Consider the following 18285-nt stretch of genomic DNA (forward strand, 5'->3'; position numbering starts at 1 on the left):
ATTGCCTTTGAATGTTCTAGTTAAACTGTTTTACTGTTTTTAATGTTCTTTTTTGTTTCTACATTCTATCCCTACTTGCTTTTATTCCTATATTTTAATCATGTAAAGCACTTTGCATTGTCTCTGTACTGAATTATGCTATATAAATAAATTTGCCTTACCTTACCTTGCCTTGCCTTGGTCACTTGCCTGAGGGAAGTATAGGGAGAGTGACAGGTGATCCGACTGAGTCTGATTAGTGGTGGTAGCAGATGGAACCAATTAATGTGATTGGTGGCTGGGAGGAGTGGAGCATGGAGTGGAGATGATCAATTAAACAGTCCGAACAAAACCCCAAATCGTGACAACTTTGTAAAGTTTGTGTTTATATCAGATTTTATATGGCTCCCCATGGAGTGAATGACAGCTCAGTGGTAGAACTGATCTTCTGGCCTGTCGGGTGTTAAAGTGGCCATGGCCAAGACAGTTCTGTATAATGTATATTCTGTATGATGATTTGGTTCAATTTGTCTTTGTAAAGTGTCTTAAGATGTCATGTGTTCTGAATTGGCACTATATAAATAAAATTTAAATGAATTGAATAAAATTCTAAGACAGCAAGAATTTAGAAAGAGCATTTGGGTAACCAGCAAGTGAATATGTTGCCCAAACCATGTTGCAAGTACTTGCTGGTTTTGTTATAGCACAAACCTCTACCTGACCTGTTCTTCAGTGGTCAGGTAGAGGCTCATAGCTTCACCTGAGAAACAATGATTTGCATAATCCAATCAGGTTGTCCTCGAGATGAAAGACGTATGATTCAACACCCTCTTTTATAATCTGCAGAAGTGTTCCCAGGCAAAACTCTGCATCCCTGATAACTCTGTATATGCTTATTGATTGATTTATTATGAAAAAAGCTGGATACAAATGATCCCAGTATCTATCTGTCGGTCGGTCTTTCTGTTTGTCATAATGGATGACGCTGGTGTACCTGATATTAAGCCGGACACAGTTACGTTTTTAAAAGGTTTTTTGTGAGGATGACTAGTCACAGCTGTGGCAGGCAAGCAGAACCAGACTTGACAGATGAGTTATGACAGATGGTGCAGGGATGAGCAGGAGTCCAGAGGATGCAGGTAATGACAGACCAGAAAAGGGAGAGCAAGCGGCCGGGACTCACAGGGAAAAAGGCAGAACTGCAGCATGCAGACACAGGCAACTCTCTTCAGTGAAGCGAACAGAAGAGTCCAGCTGCCTGAGCACACAAGAACTGCTAGAGTCAAAGCACATCACACTAGACGAGATGAGATCAGACAGGATGAGAAGAGACTTTCTGGCAGGGATTAGTTGGCTGAAGCAGGTATATGTAACCAGGTAGACAGGTGACCAGAGTTGACAGTAATTACTGGCAGCAGGTGGAGTTGACTGACTGGTGGCTGAGCTGATTGGATAGTGGCTGGTGGCTAAGAGGTGACAGGCTGATGAGACAAGTCCAAAGCAACAAAAAAAGGCAAAAAAAAAAAAACTAAATCATGACAGTATGTATTATTAATAAATAAATGTATCATAATATTTTCCTTAATAGTCCAACAGAGGAAGATTTTGTCAGGTTAAACACCTGTCCCATAAAGAGCAGTTGGCTGCTGACACCGAGTGGTGCCAGGGAGCAATCTGGGACTAAAGGCCTTACTCAGAGACCCATGGTGGTAGCCTTCGGGGTTTGAACCGGATTGTTGCAGCCTCCTCAGCTGCTCTAACCAAGCTGCTCTAACCACTAAGATACAACTCCCACCCATATTAATTTTATTATTTAAAATGCGGATATAGAGAAACAGGAAAAAGTTGCTTTGGCCTAAATGATTTGGCTCTATTACTAATACTATAAACGCTCAAGGCTGCGTGGCTTTCAAATCTCCAATAATGTGTTGTGATATTACCGCCATCATCAAAATGGTTTGACTGAAGCAGATTGAATTCTGATGACGCAGCCACAGAGGAGAGAGAGCCAGCGGGGACGACCTCTCTCTCTCTCAGCAGGATGCCTGCTATAACACCTTGCTCCCACAGACTGCAACTTCAGAGTTCTTCAGACTCCAAGCTGCACAGACCACCTCGTCCTGGAGCAGACCAGGAAACCATTTTGGACCATGGGCCCTGCACGGGCCTGACCTACATACATCCAGCACCTAGGGGAAACTTGCCCGGAGAACATGTCCGGACACCAGATGCTGCTGGCTTTCCAGCAGCAGAACCCATTTTGAATGTGAGGAAAACCTGCACAATCAAGACTGCAAGGGGGTCAGAGGCTGTCTGGAGGACCTACAGGCCTCCATTCCCTCCACACGCTGTTGGTTAGCTCATAGCTGGAGAGCTAAGCGCTAGCCTGCCAACAACAAACCAACAATTCTCCCTGCTTTTACGTCCTTCCTGGAATGGCCAAAGTGGACAGAACTGACACGAGGCAAGAGACAGGTTTGGACAGGGAGCTGAGGGAGAAGTTAAAAGGTTTATTTGGAAATGTCTTGTAAACCGTTGTACACATGGTGCTTTAGAACAAAGGGCTAACGGACATAGCTCACGCTAGCCTTCGTTTCATGGTATTGCTAATATCATTTGAGTGTGTTTTTCTTTAGTTATAACAAGGTTACCTCCACAAGGGTTTCATACATTGATGGGACATTAATGTTTGCGTTATCCAGCCCACTCATTATGACTAAAAATAAAGCTAAAGCCTATATCTGTTAGCGCTGAATGCCGGCTAGCCAAAATGCTATCATCCTGCTAACATCCGGTTCCAGACATGTCAAAAGGAACTTGTTTTTAAAGCATAAAGTTTAACCGTTCTGCTCGGCGATCCTTCGATGGTGCTATGAGCCTTATCCCCGCATTAATATGGAAAATTAATGTTGGTGTAAAGGCAATTTTGATAACTTTATGCTGTAACCTTTTAGCCACCGATTTGCTACAGCGACCCCAGATGCTGTTAAGAAAATAACCCAGGCTTAAGGTATGTTTCCCCCCTTGTTGCTGGGTAGGATAGCCCATAGAGGGGGTGGGTCAGAAAGAGAGTTCATTTGTCCGAAACAGATTTCTCCCTCCTCCTAAGAAAACATGGGAGTGTCTTACCCTTAAAAAGATGTGTTCAGAGTTGTGTAAGACAGACAGACTCCTACATCGCGCTGTGAAATCATCTTATAATGGTAATGTAATACTCTGTCTCCATATTTAATTTCTAATAAATAAATATTCATATTACAATGTTTTACCTCTGATTAATGTTTTCTTATTTATTGTCAAATATTAATCCAGGATAAAAATGGGCCTTTAGTAGCGAAGCAGGATTAGGCCAGTACAACATAATTAACAACTCCCGGAGGAAGAATCGCATTAACAAACTCGGTCATAAGGGTTTAAATGATTTTACTGGGCAAATCAGTCTTTAGAATATTATTTACTCATAATAATGTTCTGGTTGACTTGGGCTTTGCATTGTGATTGGATTGAAACAAATGCCAAATGTTTTTAACTCCATTCCTCGCTTTTGGAATCAGATCTGCAGTGAACCAGGATTCACTGAAGTATTCTAATTATGATCAACCACTTTTGTTTTGTCTTTTGTTTGTTTTTGCATGTAAATAGTTCCTTAGCGTAGCTTCTTTTTATCTTCATTTTGCTTAGTAGTTTAGTTAAGTTTCACTAGCCTAGTAGAGAGGATTTGTTAATCGAAATATTGTGTTAATTCAGATAAACAGCATTACATAGTGATGTTCTCTGGATGTTCATTTTATTTCTGTTATTAAATTCTTGGACTTGAAAAGAAGTTGTCCCTCCTTTATTCTATGTGTGTGCAGGTTTTGCTGTTAAAAGATCGCTAGTGCTCGAATTCATCCCTTTCAACCATTGTCTTGATATCAGCTTAAGAGCTGATCATCACCAGATAATACTTAAAAGACAGAGGGTTATTTAATAAACATTAAAAAGCTTTAAACAGTGTATAATTGCACAACAAATGCATATGTTAATATCAGAACTAGAGAACAGAAGATTGAAAGACAGCAGCCTGACATGTGATACTCTGTTTGATGGTGGAGTTTATAAGGAAAACCGGGATTCTATGAGGAAACCGAGATGAGGTATTAGACAAACACAAACTTGCAGAGAAACACTGATGGAAGAACAGCACATGATGGGTTCTATTGCTTTACAGAGATTGTTTATTATGTTGTTGCCTACTGTTTAGCACAGTTGCTTTGTAGCTAGCAAGGAGCCTTACCTCTCTTGGTCATCTTTGTTGCTCTGTTTTTCACAAAGCTCCTGATCAAGGAAGGAGGAGGTGCTACCTTCTCGGCTGACTCTACTGTTCCGTCCTGTACTGTTGTCCACAGAACCCCTCTCTTCTCCTCCAGCGGTTGAACAAGCATCTGTGTGCTGCTTCAGGGTCTGAAGCTTAGCTAAAGGAATGATGTCACAATCTTGAGGCCTGTGCCACACTGTTCGTTGGGTGGAAGCATTGTAGTAATAGAAGCGTGAAGTGTTGGGGTCAAACAGTTCCCACCATTGGTTTTCACCAGTTCGCTTGATGCAAACTCCCTGTGGGGGATCCCACACACATTCGCCTGTCAGTAGGTTGGCGTACATGCGCTCCCTTGTGCGAGGTTCAATGATCTCCACCCACTCCAACCTGTACAAGAAGAGTTCACAAAGAAACCTTAGTATATCAGCATTCAGAAAAACTAAAAGTGTGCCACTTCCATCTAAAACAAAAGTCAATTTGCTATATGACTTATGTTGCTACACAACTGCTTAATTTCTTTGTTTTGTGCCATTTTTTATGCTTAGTAAATGATATTTCAGAGCTTTTCTAAATGTGAGGACTGTGACCTTTCAGTGCAAAACCATTTCAGCCCCTGAGTCCCCCAACTTGAGAACTTTTAGAGGGACATTGCACATCAAATTCAAAAGGCGAATCTGGGCTCCAGTCCCTTCACTACTGTTCCCTTTAGTAGAGTAGTTGAATATTTTAGCAGCAGACTGTGATGCTTTGTAACCCTATTTGCACTGACCCCATCATACACAACCAGTTATGAGACCATTTAAGAAATAACTGGAAAGAAGGCATATCAGAAATTCTGCCCAATCACCTCATTAAAATATAAGCTGAATCTTGATTTCTAATGGGAGGATGCCAGATTATCTGAGATCAAAAGAAAATAAGTGATTCCTATTGGATAACAATACATTACTGCTGTGAATTGGAAGCTTAATTGAGAGTGAGGTGTTGACGTGCATGTGAATGTTATGATGCACTCTGATTTAAGCTGTATTGACAATGTAGTTTCAGGGCTTCATAGATGAATTGGCCACACTCCTGAAACAAGATCAAATACATGCTAAACAAGTCAGTGAAAGGACAGAGTCAAGGCCTAATGGCAATAAAATAAAAAAATATTTACTATCTTTGCTTAGTAAATAAAGACACATTTTCCTCTTTTGGACTATGAAGGAAAATATTGATTTATCATTTATTTATTAATAATGCATACTGTCATGATTTAGGTAAGTTAAATTGTAAGTTATATCTATGTAAAAAAAAACATGTCAAAACACCAGAAAAATGTTAATATGTTATGGGACTGCACTGTTAGGGAAACTGACAAGCAGAGACAGACATAGCTCAGCAGGGAGTAACCAAACTCTGAAGCAATAAAGTTTTTGAACGTGGACATCTAGGCGCATATTGAATTTTGTTATCAGAAAATAGAAATAATTTTTTAAAATAACTCACACCTTAAGAAATCTGCCTCACAAGGATATTATAGCAAAATATCACAATCAAACTCACTTGTTACCTAAATTAGGTTTTTGAACTTTAAAAAAAAAGCAACAACAAAAAAAAAAGCAAAAAGGTAAAGCTGTCAACAGATGTCCTGAGAGAACACAATCAGGAAAACTTAAGACACTTTTTAGGATGTTGGAATGATTCTGAAGTAGGAAAACTTTGGGCACTTGGAGATGCAGTGTAAACTTTCAGTAGATATGGTTGCTGTATAGACCAGTTCACTGCTATTGTTTTCATCCAGGTTTTTCACGAATGCGCACCAGACTGGAAGGTAGAATGCGAACACATAGCGGAAACTGACCAGTTCTCGACGTATTTTTCTTCTTCAGATAACGTATCACAAGATCGCTTTAAGAGTAAGTTGATGGTTAATGGTATCAGATTGCCAGATCTGATACACAAACATGTCTCCAGACATGTTTGTGTAACAGCAGAAAGCGGAGTCGGACACAGACCGCGCCTCAGCAGAGAGGAAGACCCGCCCGGTAGGTTAAAAAAAAAATTGTTCACAAAGGATTATTTTGGTGTTTTTGTCTTATTAAAATGGGTGGGGGTGTCAGCGACGTTGCAGCGTAAGTAAAAAATAGAGGAACACTGAAATTACACTGTCAGAGGAAAATGATTCAGTGTAAAGGCTCAGAACAATTTAAGTTTTACTTCTAATGCTGTTCACATATACAATTTCTAAGTCATTTTATTAAACCCCAAAACATTCCAGGAGTACCAGCACACAGTTCCATAAAATTACGCCCAAAATGATTCTTAACCCTGGCAGATTTCAGTTTGAAGTTTAAACTTAAAATTTGACCAACAGGTTTTGCTTGACCAAAAGTAATCTCACTATTGTGGAACAGACCAGTCAGAATGCTGATCTGAATTAGAGGCTGATATTTTTTCGGGAATCCCGCAGGTCACGTGATTCCCATGGGAATCCCGTGGGATGGAAGTCAATATTAGTAAATATTCAATTCAATTAAATTTTATTTATATAGCGCCAATTCATGAAACATGTCATCTCAAGGCACTTTACAAAGTCAAGTTCAATCATATTATACAGATTGGGTCAGATTATACAGATTGGTCAAATATTTTCCTATATAAGGAAACCAGTTGATTGCATCAAAGTCCCGACAAGCAGCATTCACTCCTGGAGAAGTGTAGAGCCACAGGGAGAGTCGTCTGCATTGTACATGGCTTTGCTGCAATCCCTCATACTGAGCAAGCATGAAGCGACAGTGGGAAGAAAAACTCCCCCTTTTTTTTTTCTTTTTTTTTTCCCAGTGTCCTGTCTAGCAATGTGGCAATAAGAATTGATATCTTAATGCCAAATAGAGCTTGACAGATTTTACTTTCACAAGTGGAGCAAACAGCTTTCGCCATAATGCTCCGCTTGATTTGTGCATGTAAATAGCTTTATTGTGATTCCTGCAGGGAGAATTTCAAATTATATGGACACTACAATGGGAAAGTAGGAGAGTAAAAGAAGAACAAGAAGAGAAAAAAAAGAAAGACAAGAGGTGAAAGAAAGAAGAGATAAAAGGAAGAGAAAGATAAAACGTTCTCTGTCTGCTCCATCACCTGGAAAGAGACACAAAAAGAACAGCACAACCAACAGAGATAAAGCAACAGATACAATCGAGTAACACCTTGATACCATTGCTAAATCATATGTATTATTATTTAAGCTGATATGTGTAATGTGATACCTAAAAAAGAAAGTAAAAGAAAATAAATAAATAAATTATAGCCTTTCTGTATATAAGTGAACATTTAATACCTGGGACCCAGCACCTGTGGGAGTTTGTGAGAGTGCACTAGTTTAGGTGAAAATTATCCAGAAGGAAATAGTTCGATAGTGGTTGTGGAGAACCGAAGACCCACCTTCCCCGAGCACAGAGGCAGGAGTCAGGGGACCCGTAACCCCGGACTCCCAAAGGGGCCCCCAAAGCAGTGGACCCGAGAGGGGCCTTCACAGGAAATCTGCAACCCCCCGAGAGGAAAGAGGAAAGACGACCCCGAGGAAATCCCCCAGCCACCGCAATGCCGACGCCCCCAAGAGCCGGGCGCGCTGAAGTGGTCCTGGCTATGGGCCCTGGGGACCAGAGACCCCAGGGGCGCCCCGCCCCCGCGGCAGGGGCCCCAGCCGCCCCCCGGGGGGCCAGGCCCCGCAAAGCCACCGCCGGGAATGGGCCGGCGCCCACCCGGGAACCCGCCCCAAACCCGAGGACCGTCAATGCGCCAGAGGGCCAAGGCGCCCGCCAACGCAGCGGAGGAGGGCAGGACGTGGGGGGATGGGCTCCGCACCTATCGGAGACTTGAGATGTTCTTGGGAGACGGAGCAGACCTGGAAAAAAAAAAAAGTCATTCACACCATCCCTCCCTTGTGCCCCACTCACCACACACAGACACAAAAAAAGGACGCTGTACACACATTCCCACATAGCATTCACATCCAAAAATCCCAAGTGGGGGGGGGGGGTCACCACAATTCAACAATACGACTGCCTGTGCCCGACCCCCAGCCCCGCCCCCGGACCAGACGCCCCCCGGATCAGGCCCCCCAAAGAGGGGGGGCCAACACGACCCGTACGGGCCACCCGACCAGAGCCCCCCCTCACCCTCTATATACCTAATAAACCCCCTCCCACCCCGACCTTACCCTTGCCACCCCTGCCCCCCATCCCTTCCTGGGGAGAGGAGAGGCGTCAGCCCCAGACCTGGTAAGCCGCTGGCTACCCGCAGCAGCCCCCCGCCAAGACCCCAGACCCAGTGGCCCGCACCTCCTCCAGGCCCCAGACTCCGTGCCACGATCGGAGATCGGGGGTGTGCAAAAGACCCCCGATCCTCCCTACGCCCGCTCAGATGTTGTGTTGTTGCATGTTGATCTCAGGTGTGTTTAAAACTGGGAGCACCGAAGGGGGTGCACGGCACAGCCCACCCCCCCTCCGGAAGGAAGCTGGTGCCAGCGCCCCCCCTCCAAGCAACTACCCAGAACCCTCAATGTCTAGAAAAACTCCCCATTAACGGGAAGGAAAACCTCCGGCAGAACCGGGGTCAGTATGAACGGTCATCTGCCTCGACCGACTGGGGTTACAGAAGACAGAGCAGAGACACAACAAGACAGACGAAGCACACATTGATCCAGTAATCTGTTCTACATTAGATGGTAATAGCGGGTGAGCCGTCTTCTTTGGATGATGTCACAGTTAACAGAACGCCAGACCAGGTGTACCTACTATGAAGATAAAAGAGAGAGAACATAAAGTTAAAGCAGAAATGACAACACGTAATGCATAATTGAAGAACAGTAGAACTCTATAGATTGAGAAAATTAGATCCTGATGTCCTCCAGTAGCCTAAGCCTATAGCAGTAAAACTATAAAGGTAGCTCAGAGTAACATGGGCCACTCTAGTTATAAGCTTTGTCAAAAAGGAAGGTTTTAGGATTAGTCTTAAAAGTAGACAGGGTGTCTGCCTCACGGACCTAAACTGGGAGTTGGTTCCACAGGAGAGGAGCCTGATAACTAAAGGATCTGCCTCCCATTCTACTTTTAGAGACTCTAGGAATCACCAGCAGACCTGCAGTCTGAGAGCGAAGTGCTCTGTTAGGAACATACGGAGTAATCAGAGCTCTGATATATGATGGAGCTTTATTATTAAGGGCTTTATACGTTAGAAGAAGAATTCTATTCTTGATTTAACAGGAAGCCAATGAAGGGAAGCTATAATTGGAGAAATATGATCCCGCTTGTTGATTTTAATCAGAACTCGTGATGCAGCATTTTGGATCAGCTGAAGTCTTTAAACTGTATTTTGTGGACTTCCTGATAGTAAAGAATTACAATAGTCCAGCCTTGAAGTAACAAATGCATGGACTAGTTTTTCAGCATCACTCCTGGACAGAATGTTTCTAATCTTGGCGATATTCCGGAGGTGAAAAAAGGAAACTCTGGAAACCTGTTTAATATGGGATTTAAATGACATGTCTTGGTCAGAAATAACACCAAGATTTTTTACTTTATTACCAGAGGCCAAGTTAATGCCACCCAGATTAAGTGATTGGTTAAGTCCTTACACTGGCTCCCTGTATCTCAGAGAATAGACTTTAAAATCCTTCTGTTAGTCTATAAATCCCTAAATGGCTTAGCACCTAAATACATCACAGACTTGTTATCAGCATATAAACCCTCCAGACCACTCAGGTCTTCTGGCTCCAGCCTACTCTGCATACCTAGAACCAGAACTAAACAAGGAGAAGCAGCATTTAGTTCCTATGCTCCACTTATCTGGAATAAACTTCCAGAAAACTGTAAAAGTGCGGAAAGCCTGAGTTCCTTTTTTAATGTTTTTAATGTTCTTTTTTTGTTTCTACATTCTATCCCTACTTGCTTTTATTCCTATATTTTAATCATGTAAAGCACTTTGCACTGTCTCTGTACTGAATTGTGCTATATAAATAAATTTGCCTTGCCTTGCCTTGCCTTAAGAAGTTTATTTTTTGAGGACTCCGGTCCAAAGATTACAACTTCTGTCTTGTCAGAATTTAAATGCAGGAAATTTAAAGTCATCCAGCTTTTGATGTCATCAAGACATGACTGCAGTCGAAGTAATTGATTGGATTCATCAGGATTTATGGATAAATATAGCTGAGTGTCATCAGCATAACAGTGGAAATTAATCCCATGCTGTCTGATAATTTTGCCAATCGGAAGCATATATATAGTAAAGAGAATTGGTCCAAGAACTGAACCCTATGGTACTCCATAGGTGACCCTAGAGTTTGAGGAAGATTTATTATTAACATAAACAAACTGGTATCTGTCCGACAGATAAGATTTAAACCAGCCTAATGCTTTCCTCTTAATCCCAACAGTATGTTCAAGTCTTTGTAGGAGAATATTGTGATCAACTGTATCAAATGCAGCACTGAGATCTAACAGGACAAGTACAGACACAAGTCCATTATCTGAGGCCATGAGAATATCATTAGTGACCTTCACCAGAGCTGTTTCAGTGCTATGATGAGCTCTGAAGTCTGACTGAAACTCCTCAAGTAGGTCATTGCTTTGTAAATGTTCACAAAGTTGATTAGCAACTACTTTCTCAAGAATTTTAGATAAGAAAAGAAGATTAGATATAGGTCTGTGGTTTACAAGCTCATCTTGATCAAGAGAAGGTTTCTTAAGTAAAGGTATACTATGCAACCGGGGTTGATTTTCCAGCAAGGCTCCCCCCAGAGGGCGAAAGTAAAAGTGCACTGTCATAAAGATGCTCAACTGTTCTGGTTTCTCCATCAAGCCAGGCGCGGTTGTTTTGAGCTTAGCAGACAGGCGAACACAACGAAAAGTGGAAAAAACAGCAGTACAAACAATGACTAACACAGTGAAGGTATGAACATCAAGCTTCCCGCAGCGCTATCTTGGCGAGGCGGCGGCCGCCACCACCTCCGCCGCCGCCTCGCCAGTTTTATTTTTATTTTTATTTTATTTATTTTTTTTATGTTGGCGAGACGCTACCGCCACCGCCTCGCCAAGCCGCGGCCGCCGTCTCGCCAAGCCGCTGCCTCGCCGCCGCCGCAGTAGCGTCTCGCCAAACATTAAAAAAAAACAAATAATAATAATAATAATAATAATAATAATAATTAAACTCGATATGCTTGCATGTTTATTTGACGTTAACACGCGTTTTTTTGTTGTTGCTTTCGCGCGTGCATATACTGAATGGCAGGGCAAAAACACATGGAGTTCTCGCCGTAAAGCGAGACTTCTGTGGGTGCGGGCCGAGGGCTCTTGCAATTGCAAGTGCAGTATTTCCCCCACAGACCCCCAGGGCGGCCGAGAAAACCTTTGTTCGACCTGAAATGACTCATTTAATCATTCAAAACGGTATGGAATACATTATTTAACTGAAAAATGTTGCATAGTATGCCTTTAAGTAAAGGTTTAATAACAGCTACTTTAAAAACCTGTGGTACATATCCATTTACTAAGGATAGATTAATCATGTCTAAAATAGCACCACTGATCAAAGGGAATACCTCCTTAAACAACTTGGTTGGGATTGGGTCTAACATACAGGTAGAAGGTTTAGATGAAGCTAAGATTTTAGATAGCTCAGAAAGCTCTACTGCTTCTAAACAGTTCAAACACTGTGCAGGTTCTAAAGATTCCTCCAATGCTGCCTTACTTACTGAGGATGAGGTAATCATGTTTGGGAGGATGCCAATTATTTTATTTTTAATTGCATCAATTTTATTTATGAAGAATCCCATAAAATCGTTACTACTAAGAGCTTAGCCTCACATTGTCTTGACATGACCCTTACGTGCGCACCCCCCTTTGAAAAATGCTGGATCCGCCCCTGCTGGTGGTGCTTTCTCTCTAGTGGTAGCATGAGATGGAATCACATGTTTATTTTCTAAATGTGTGATTTTATTTTTACCACCAAAGCAATGTACTTAAATAAAAGGTTGTATTTTTCTCTTTTTAGAGTAACGCACGTTTCATATTTGTGTAAATTTGTTACTCTAGGTTTGATTAAATTGGTTCTGTTAAGTGCCTTGAGATGGTGTGTTTTAAATTGTCACTATAAACTGATTCAATTTGATTTGAAATCCCATTAATGCTATGATCTTGGCACTAGTGCTGCTCTGACTCACCATCTGACACACCTGTACAGCTCCGCCCCGTTCTCATCAGATCCTCTTGCACCACTGACTATAAAACCAGCTCTCAGACCAGTCACTAGTGCCAGATTATTACGAGCCATCGGTGAGTTAAATCCAGAGTCCTGAATCCTGTCTACCTGCTTGCCTGTTTCCAGACCTGTTTCTGTCTTCTGACCCTCTGAGCCTGCCAAGCCTGTCGGACCTGATCATTATGCTGTCTGAATTTCTGACCTGTTTCTGTGCCCTGACGTGTATTGTGCCCACGGATTCTGCTTTAGACTGTCTCTGGATTGCCGATCACCTGGCTCTGACTCTCGGATTTCGGACTCTGGTTATTCCACCTGATCATCCTGCCTGACTCTGGTATCTTCTGACCCTTAGCCTGTTTTTCGACCAACGAGCACCTGCCAGTGCTCGTTGGTCGAAACGAGCACTGAGTAAGATCATTTAAGCTGTCCTGATCAGACTGTGGTTCAGATTCAACCTGCAGCAGTTTTCACCTCAATGAACAGTTTTCTCAACAACATCTGATCTTGTCTGGCTAAATCTTGGGTACTCTGTTTCAAGTCATTACAAGAAATCCAATAAAGAAAACTGGATTTCCATTACTGATGTTACGTGATGTGCCTAGGCTTCGAGGCGTGTGTCGAGTAATGGAGGGGGCGTTTTCGTAAAGCGCGTATCGAGGCTTGCTTCATTCAGGGGAGGTGCCGAAAACGATGACGTCCGAGGCCTCGCTGCCCGGCTGTACCACGTCTGCATTTTTTAAATACATGCACCGTATTTCTGTGCCTCAGCGCTTGCTCCTCCCCCTCTTCCCCCCTCCTTTCCCTCGGAGCAGGTGCTTTTATCACCGTTCACCATTCAAAACGTGAATCACTACATTTAATGTCTTCACATCAGTAGCAACGTGTGCCAGTTAAAGCCAATAGGAGAGTTACTAGCTGTGTTTCCTGCTCTTTTTTTTTAAACATAGAATCAGTTGCGCTTCGGTGGGGTGCCTCGCGCTTTAATTAAGTTGCGCACTTTTAAGGGTCATTTTAAAGAACTTGTAACATCAGGGGCTTCATCTCAGATCTGTCAGTACCCCTGTTCCCTTTATAAAAGCCCTTTACAGTATTGTTATGCATTTTCCCCACTGTTTATCCCTTGCACGCAGCGCACCAACGAGGGTAAAATCCGCCCACCGCACCGCCGCACTGACGAGAGCAATAGAGATTTGTCTGATCAGCGCGGCGACTGACTGAGAAACCTGTCGCTGTGAAAGGTGATGAGAATGGTTATAAACTGTAACAGTCTAGAAGTGCATTGATCTGAAAGGAGGAAGACATCAGCAGCTGGATCGTGCGTAAAGACGCAGCGTGAACCTCTGTGTGCTTCAGTGTTGCTGCTGAGAGGAAATTGTTGACCATAACCCCAGCCCCCAAAATTTGCATAATCTCACTCGTAACTTTTGATCAAAGTTGAGAGGTCTGATTATTACACACCATGCCATATCATATGACACTACTGTTTTGGGAATAATTACACACAGAGAATACATTCAAACAATATTTTATTATACACATATGTGTATACATAATTTATGTAGACAAATGATTTCATCCTACACCTTTTGTGAAGTCATTCCCAAGAGCTATAATAGACAAAAAATCAATACATCACACGTGTTAAGATACAGCTGGCTGTGATTATACACCTGGCCAGTAGGTGGTTTCGTGATCACATGAAGCTCCAAGAAATTAACCCTTTCTCGAACCAGTTGGCTCAAGTGGTTCAATGCCTCATGAGGCTTCATCTCACCATCACTAATTTCCATCCAGAAGAGCCCAATAGAAGTCATCTCTTATAACAGTTGTTTAAGGTTCAAGGTTTTAGGAGGTTTTGATCATGTGCATTATCTAAATAGTAAATGTACAGTAAATGCACAAGTTTACATTCTTTATTGCGTTGTTGAAAAGTAAATTAATATTTTTTTCTAAAACCTGCAAACATACATAATATCAAGTGGTACAAGAGGAAAGCTAGAATGTGGTCAGATAATTTATGACACTTTTCCGAACAAAATCATACACAAGATCCTCCATGATCCCTCCAGTTCTTCACCCGACGTATTGCACTTAAGAGTAGTGATGTATATGGAGACATCAAGGAAAAATTAGTGCATTAAGCCAGGGACTTCCAGTTCAGCACTCTAACAAACATGCTTGCATTTGAACAATGGTCCAGAACCCACACAGCACACCTAAAAACAGTGATCCCGGCTGCAAATTTTACCTGGCTCCAAGAGGACCTGAACTGGAGCAGAGTTGAATTATAACGTTGAACAGCTCTTCACTAAACAAGAACACGGAGGTCAGACTCAACTGGCCTTAGCGCATCCAACAGCGAACCTGCTGCTTCACAAATGGCTCGGTAAGACCAGGGACATGTCAGGGCAGTGCTAGCAATTTGGGGCTCTGAGCACAAATGCTGTGTGGTGGCCTCCATGTGGAAATTAATAATAATACAGGATTTGCCAGCATGTTTTTCTTTATTTCCAAAATAACTTCTCAATATAAATGTTTTGAAAACAGTTGCAACAAATAAGAGGGGGAAACACACACACACACACACACACACACTTAAAGCAATGCTTCTAGGGAAACAGCACTTGAAACAAAGATCTGAGCCATCTGACTGTTTCAGGTGTCCATGATTATAAGCACACGACGTGATTTCCGTTTGTCAGCTGTCTGCACCCCCAGTATTGCAGATAACTTTACAACATTCCTTCATGATGCTACACCGGTCCAGAAATGGTGATTCAAATGGTTTACACATTATGATGACGAGAATACGTGTAAAAAAAAAAAACACACACACACCGCTTCTGTGTGGACACGAATTTACCCAGACTCCTGACATCCAATTAGCAGTTTCAAGTTGCTGCTTTATTCACAGCCATCCTCCATGGGGGAAACGCTCCTCCGTCATGATTAAAGAGGGATGCTGCGATGAGGACCTGATTAATGTGACCAGCAGCATCAGCCTTCAATGAGCCAGGATGCTCGACTCAACTGCTGCTAGCATCAAGTAAGAGACGCAGGCACAGCCTCCAATTGTGCGATTAGTACAGACAGGTGCCACATTATCATCACCCAGTTTTCCAGATGCATGAAAGCCCAGAACCAACTACAGCAGGCCCGACTTAACCAATACGTTCGTTTTTCTTCGTTTAAAACCAAAGCGTCACCTTGCAGAAGCAATTAAGAACTAGAGACTGCCGCGAGCCGCGGCTAAGTGATGCCCAGGCCGCGGGCTTCCTTTTGATCGCGCGGTCACACTCACCTCTCTGCCATTTTCCCACGGGGTTCTAAAATTAATCAGCAAGAAAGCACAAAACGCCCTCCATGATGCTGAAATTGCGGTAGCCGCAGTCACTTCTCCCAGACGAGTATAAAGGCAACGGTGGTAACTACGCAATATCCAACTGTTACTTTCAAAGTAAAAGCTTCTCCAATAGACCAATTTCAGAGCAATGACAAGAGAGTGTTAGAATACTTTTTCATTTTGTCTTTATATTTTACTTTTTGCATAATTAAAATTCAGTTAATCTGTAAAAAATATCTTAATTTTACTGCTTTACCTTAGCATCTGAGACACAAATAATAATCACATTAGAAATGTAAGACCCCATTATAGAAATTATAATCAGGTCTTACATTTCTTACAGAAAATAAAACAAATTTGGCCATACATAAAGTTTTTCTTGCTATGTTGACTGCTATGGAATTGATTAAACCATATTAAAAAGCTTTTAAAAGAACTAAATGTTTTAATTAAGGTAAAGATTAATTACCAGCTTTTATTTAGGGCTCGTATATTTGTGCTTCTATCACGATAATTCAGTCCCTCCGTCATGCATCTCACCGCATGACAATAGATTTGCATTATTAAGAGTATTAAACTACCCAATTTAAGACTGCTTTGAAACTGTCAAAGTGTCAATATGGGATTAGTCTACAAAGTTTTATTAAGTACACCAAAACAAAGTATGTGAGCTTTAACAAGTTTGTTCACAAAACAGTGCATTGTCGCACCCAAAGTAGTCTAAATTTTTTGGCACATAATTGCCATTTTGTTAATATCAACACTATTTAATATTAATACAACAAAATATTAAACATACATATAAATATAAGATAAATAAAAAGTTTTGTTGGCCTATTACTCATTGACTCACTCACTGACTGCTCGACAATCAATTAGTCTTTTCAATATTTCCCTATTTTTCTTTACCCTTTTATTGTGCAGCTCTGTTGCTCTCTAGCTGTAGATCCATGCGGGTGTCCCCAAAGGTTTTCAAAAACACAGTTGCTTGGAAGTGTCCAGCTGTGCTTTGCTGTATTGTTGCTGCCTTGGTTAAACAACTCAAATTTGCAAAGTCAGTGTGGCTTCAAACGCCAAATGGATTACTTGCAAATACTAGGGACTCCCAGTAGTACGGTTTGGAGTTTCTATTGGAGCCTGTGAGACATCTGTACCTCTCATAGTCAGCCATTTGAAAGTGGCAGACAAACCCCTTTGCCGGTTGAGACACATTTGCTTAGCACGGGGGTCGGCTGACCTCTCCATACGATGACTAGATTTTCTTGAAAAGTTTGGCTTGAAAATGGCACTGCAACTAAATCGTCGACTAACTCAATAACTTCTGTCATTCCACCATTGAAGACCAGTTTTGTTGTACACAAATTAGCTTAGTGTATCAAGTTCAGTTTGGTAGCTCTGTGTAGCCCTGCCTATATACACAGTGAAAACACATCAAAATGAATTTATTGCACAGCCAATCAAAAGACAGCAACGTAACTATGCCTGCTTGCAGGCCTACAATAGCCAACTCGAAAGCTGATTGGTTAACACTGCTGTGCAATTATACACTGTTCAAAGTTATTTAATGTTTAATAAATAACTCTCTGTCTGTTAGGTATTGTCCGGTGGATATCCGCTCTGGAGGTGATATCAGGTCACTAGTTGAAAAGGATGATTCGAGCCCTGGTGATCTTTTAACAGCAAACTCTGCACACACATAGAATAAGGAGTGGCAACTTCTCTTCAAGTTCAAGAAGTTATTAACAGAAATAAGATGAACATCCATAAAACATCACTATATAATGCTATTTATCTGAATTAACACTATATTTCAATCAACAAATCCTCTCTACTAGGCTAGTGAAACTTAACTAAAACTACTAAGCAACATGAAGATAAAAAAAGCTAAGCTAAGGAACTATGTAAATGCAAAAGGACATAAAAGACAAAACAAAGTGGTTGATCGTCATCAGAATTCTATTTTATTTTATTTTATATTCTATTTTATTTTATTTTGTCTGCATCATCAACACCAAGTCAAATTCCTTGTAAGTGCAAACCTACTTGGCAATAAACTTGATTTTGATTCGGATTCAGAATAATTCAGCGAATCCCGGTTCACTGCAGATCTGACTTAAGGAACATGGAATGGAGTTAAATTAGCTTAACTAATTTAGAACATTTGACATGTGTTTCAACCCATTCACAATGCAAATCCTGGGATAAACAAAACATTATTTGATGAAATAACATTTTATTTGAGTTAAAGAACCGAAGTTCACCTTAAAGAACATGGAATGAGCTTAAATTAGTTTAACTAATTTAGAACAAAATTTGGCATGTGTTTCAACCCATTCACAATGCAAATCCTGAGTTACACAAAACATCATTTGAGGAAATAGCATTTTAAAGAATGATTTGCTCAGTAAAATCATTAACTTTAGAC

General features: G+C 41.6%; 1 protein-coding gene across 7 annotated transcripts in view; it reads right to left on the minus strand.

Moving 5' to 3' along the window:
* Positions 1–15946, minus strand: part of arhgap39 (Rho GTPase activating protein 39) — a 283987-nt gene extending 268041 nt beyond the window's left edge. For all 7 annotated transcript variants that reach the window (XR_004929431.1, XM_036131648.1, XM_036131649.1 and 4 more), the window contains exons 1-2: positions 15819–15946; positions 4256–4663 (exon numbers count right to left, since the gene is read on the minus strand). Coding sequence is in view for 6 of the 7 variants with exons in the window: in XM_036131648.1 (XP_035987541.1) it covers positions 4256–4663; positions 15819–15829 (419 nt within the window). In the remaining variant the exon portion in view is untranslated. The remainder of the gene's footprint in view (positions 1–4255; positions 4664–15818) is intronic.
* Between the last annotated feature and the right edge of the window lie 2339 nt (positions 15947–18285).

This window comes from Fundulus heteroclitus, unplaced genomic scaffold, assembly GCF_011125445.2.
Source record: "Fundulus heteroclitus isolate FHET01 unplaced genomic scaffold, MU-UCD_Fhet_4.1 scaffold_45, whole genome shotgun sequence".
NCBI lineage: Eukaryota > Metazoa > Chordata > Actinopteri > Cyprinodontiformes > Fundulidae > Fundulus > Fundulus heteroclitus.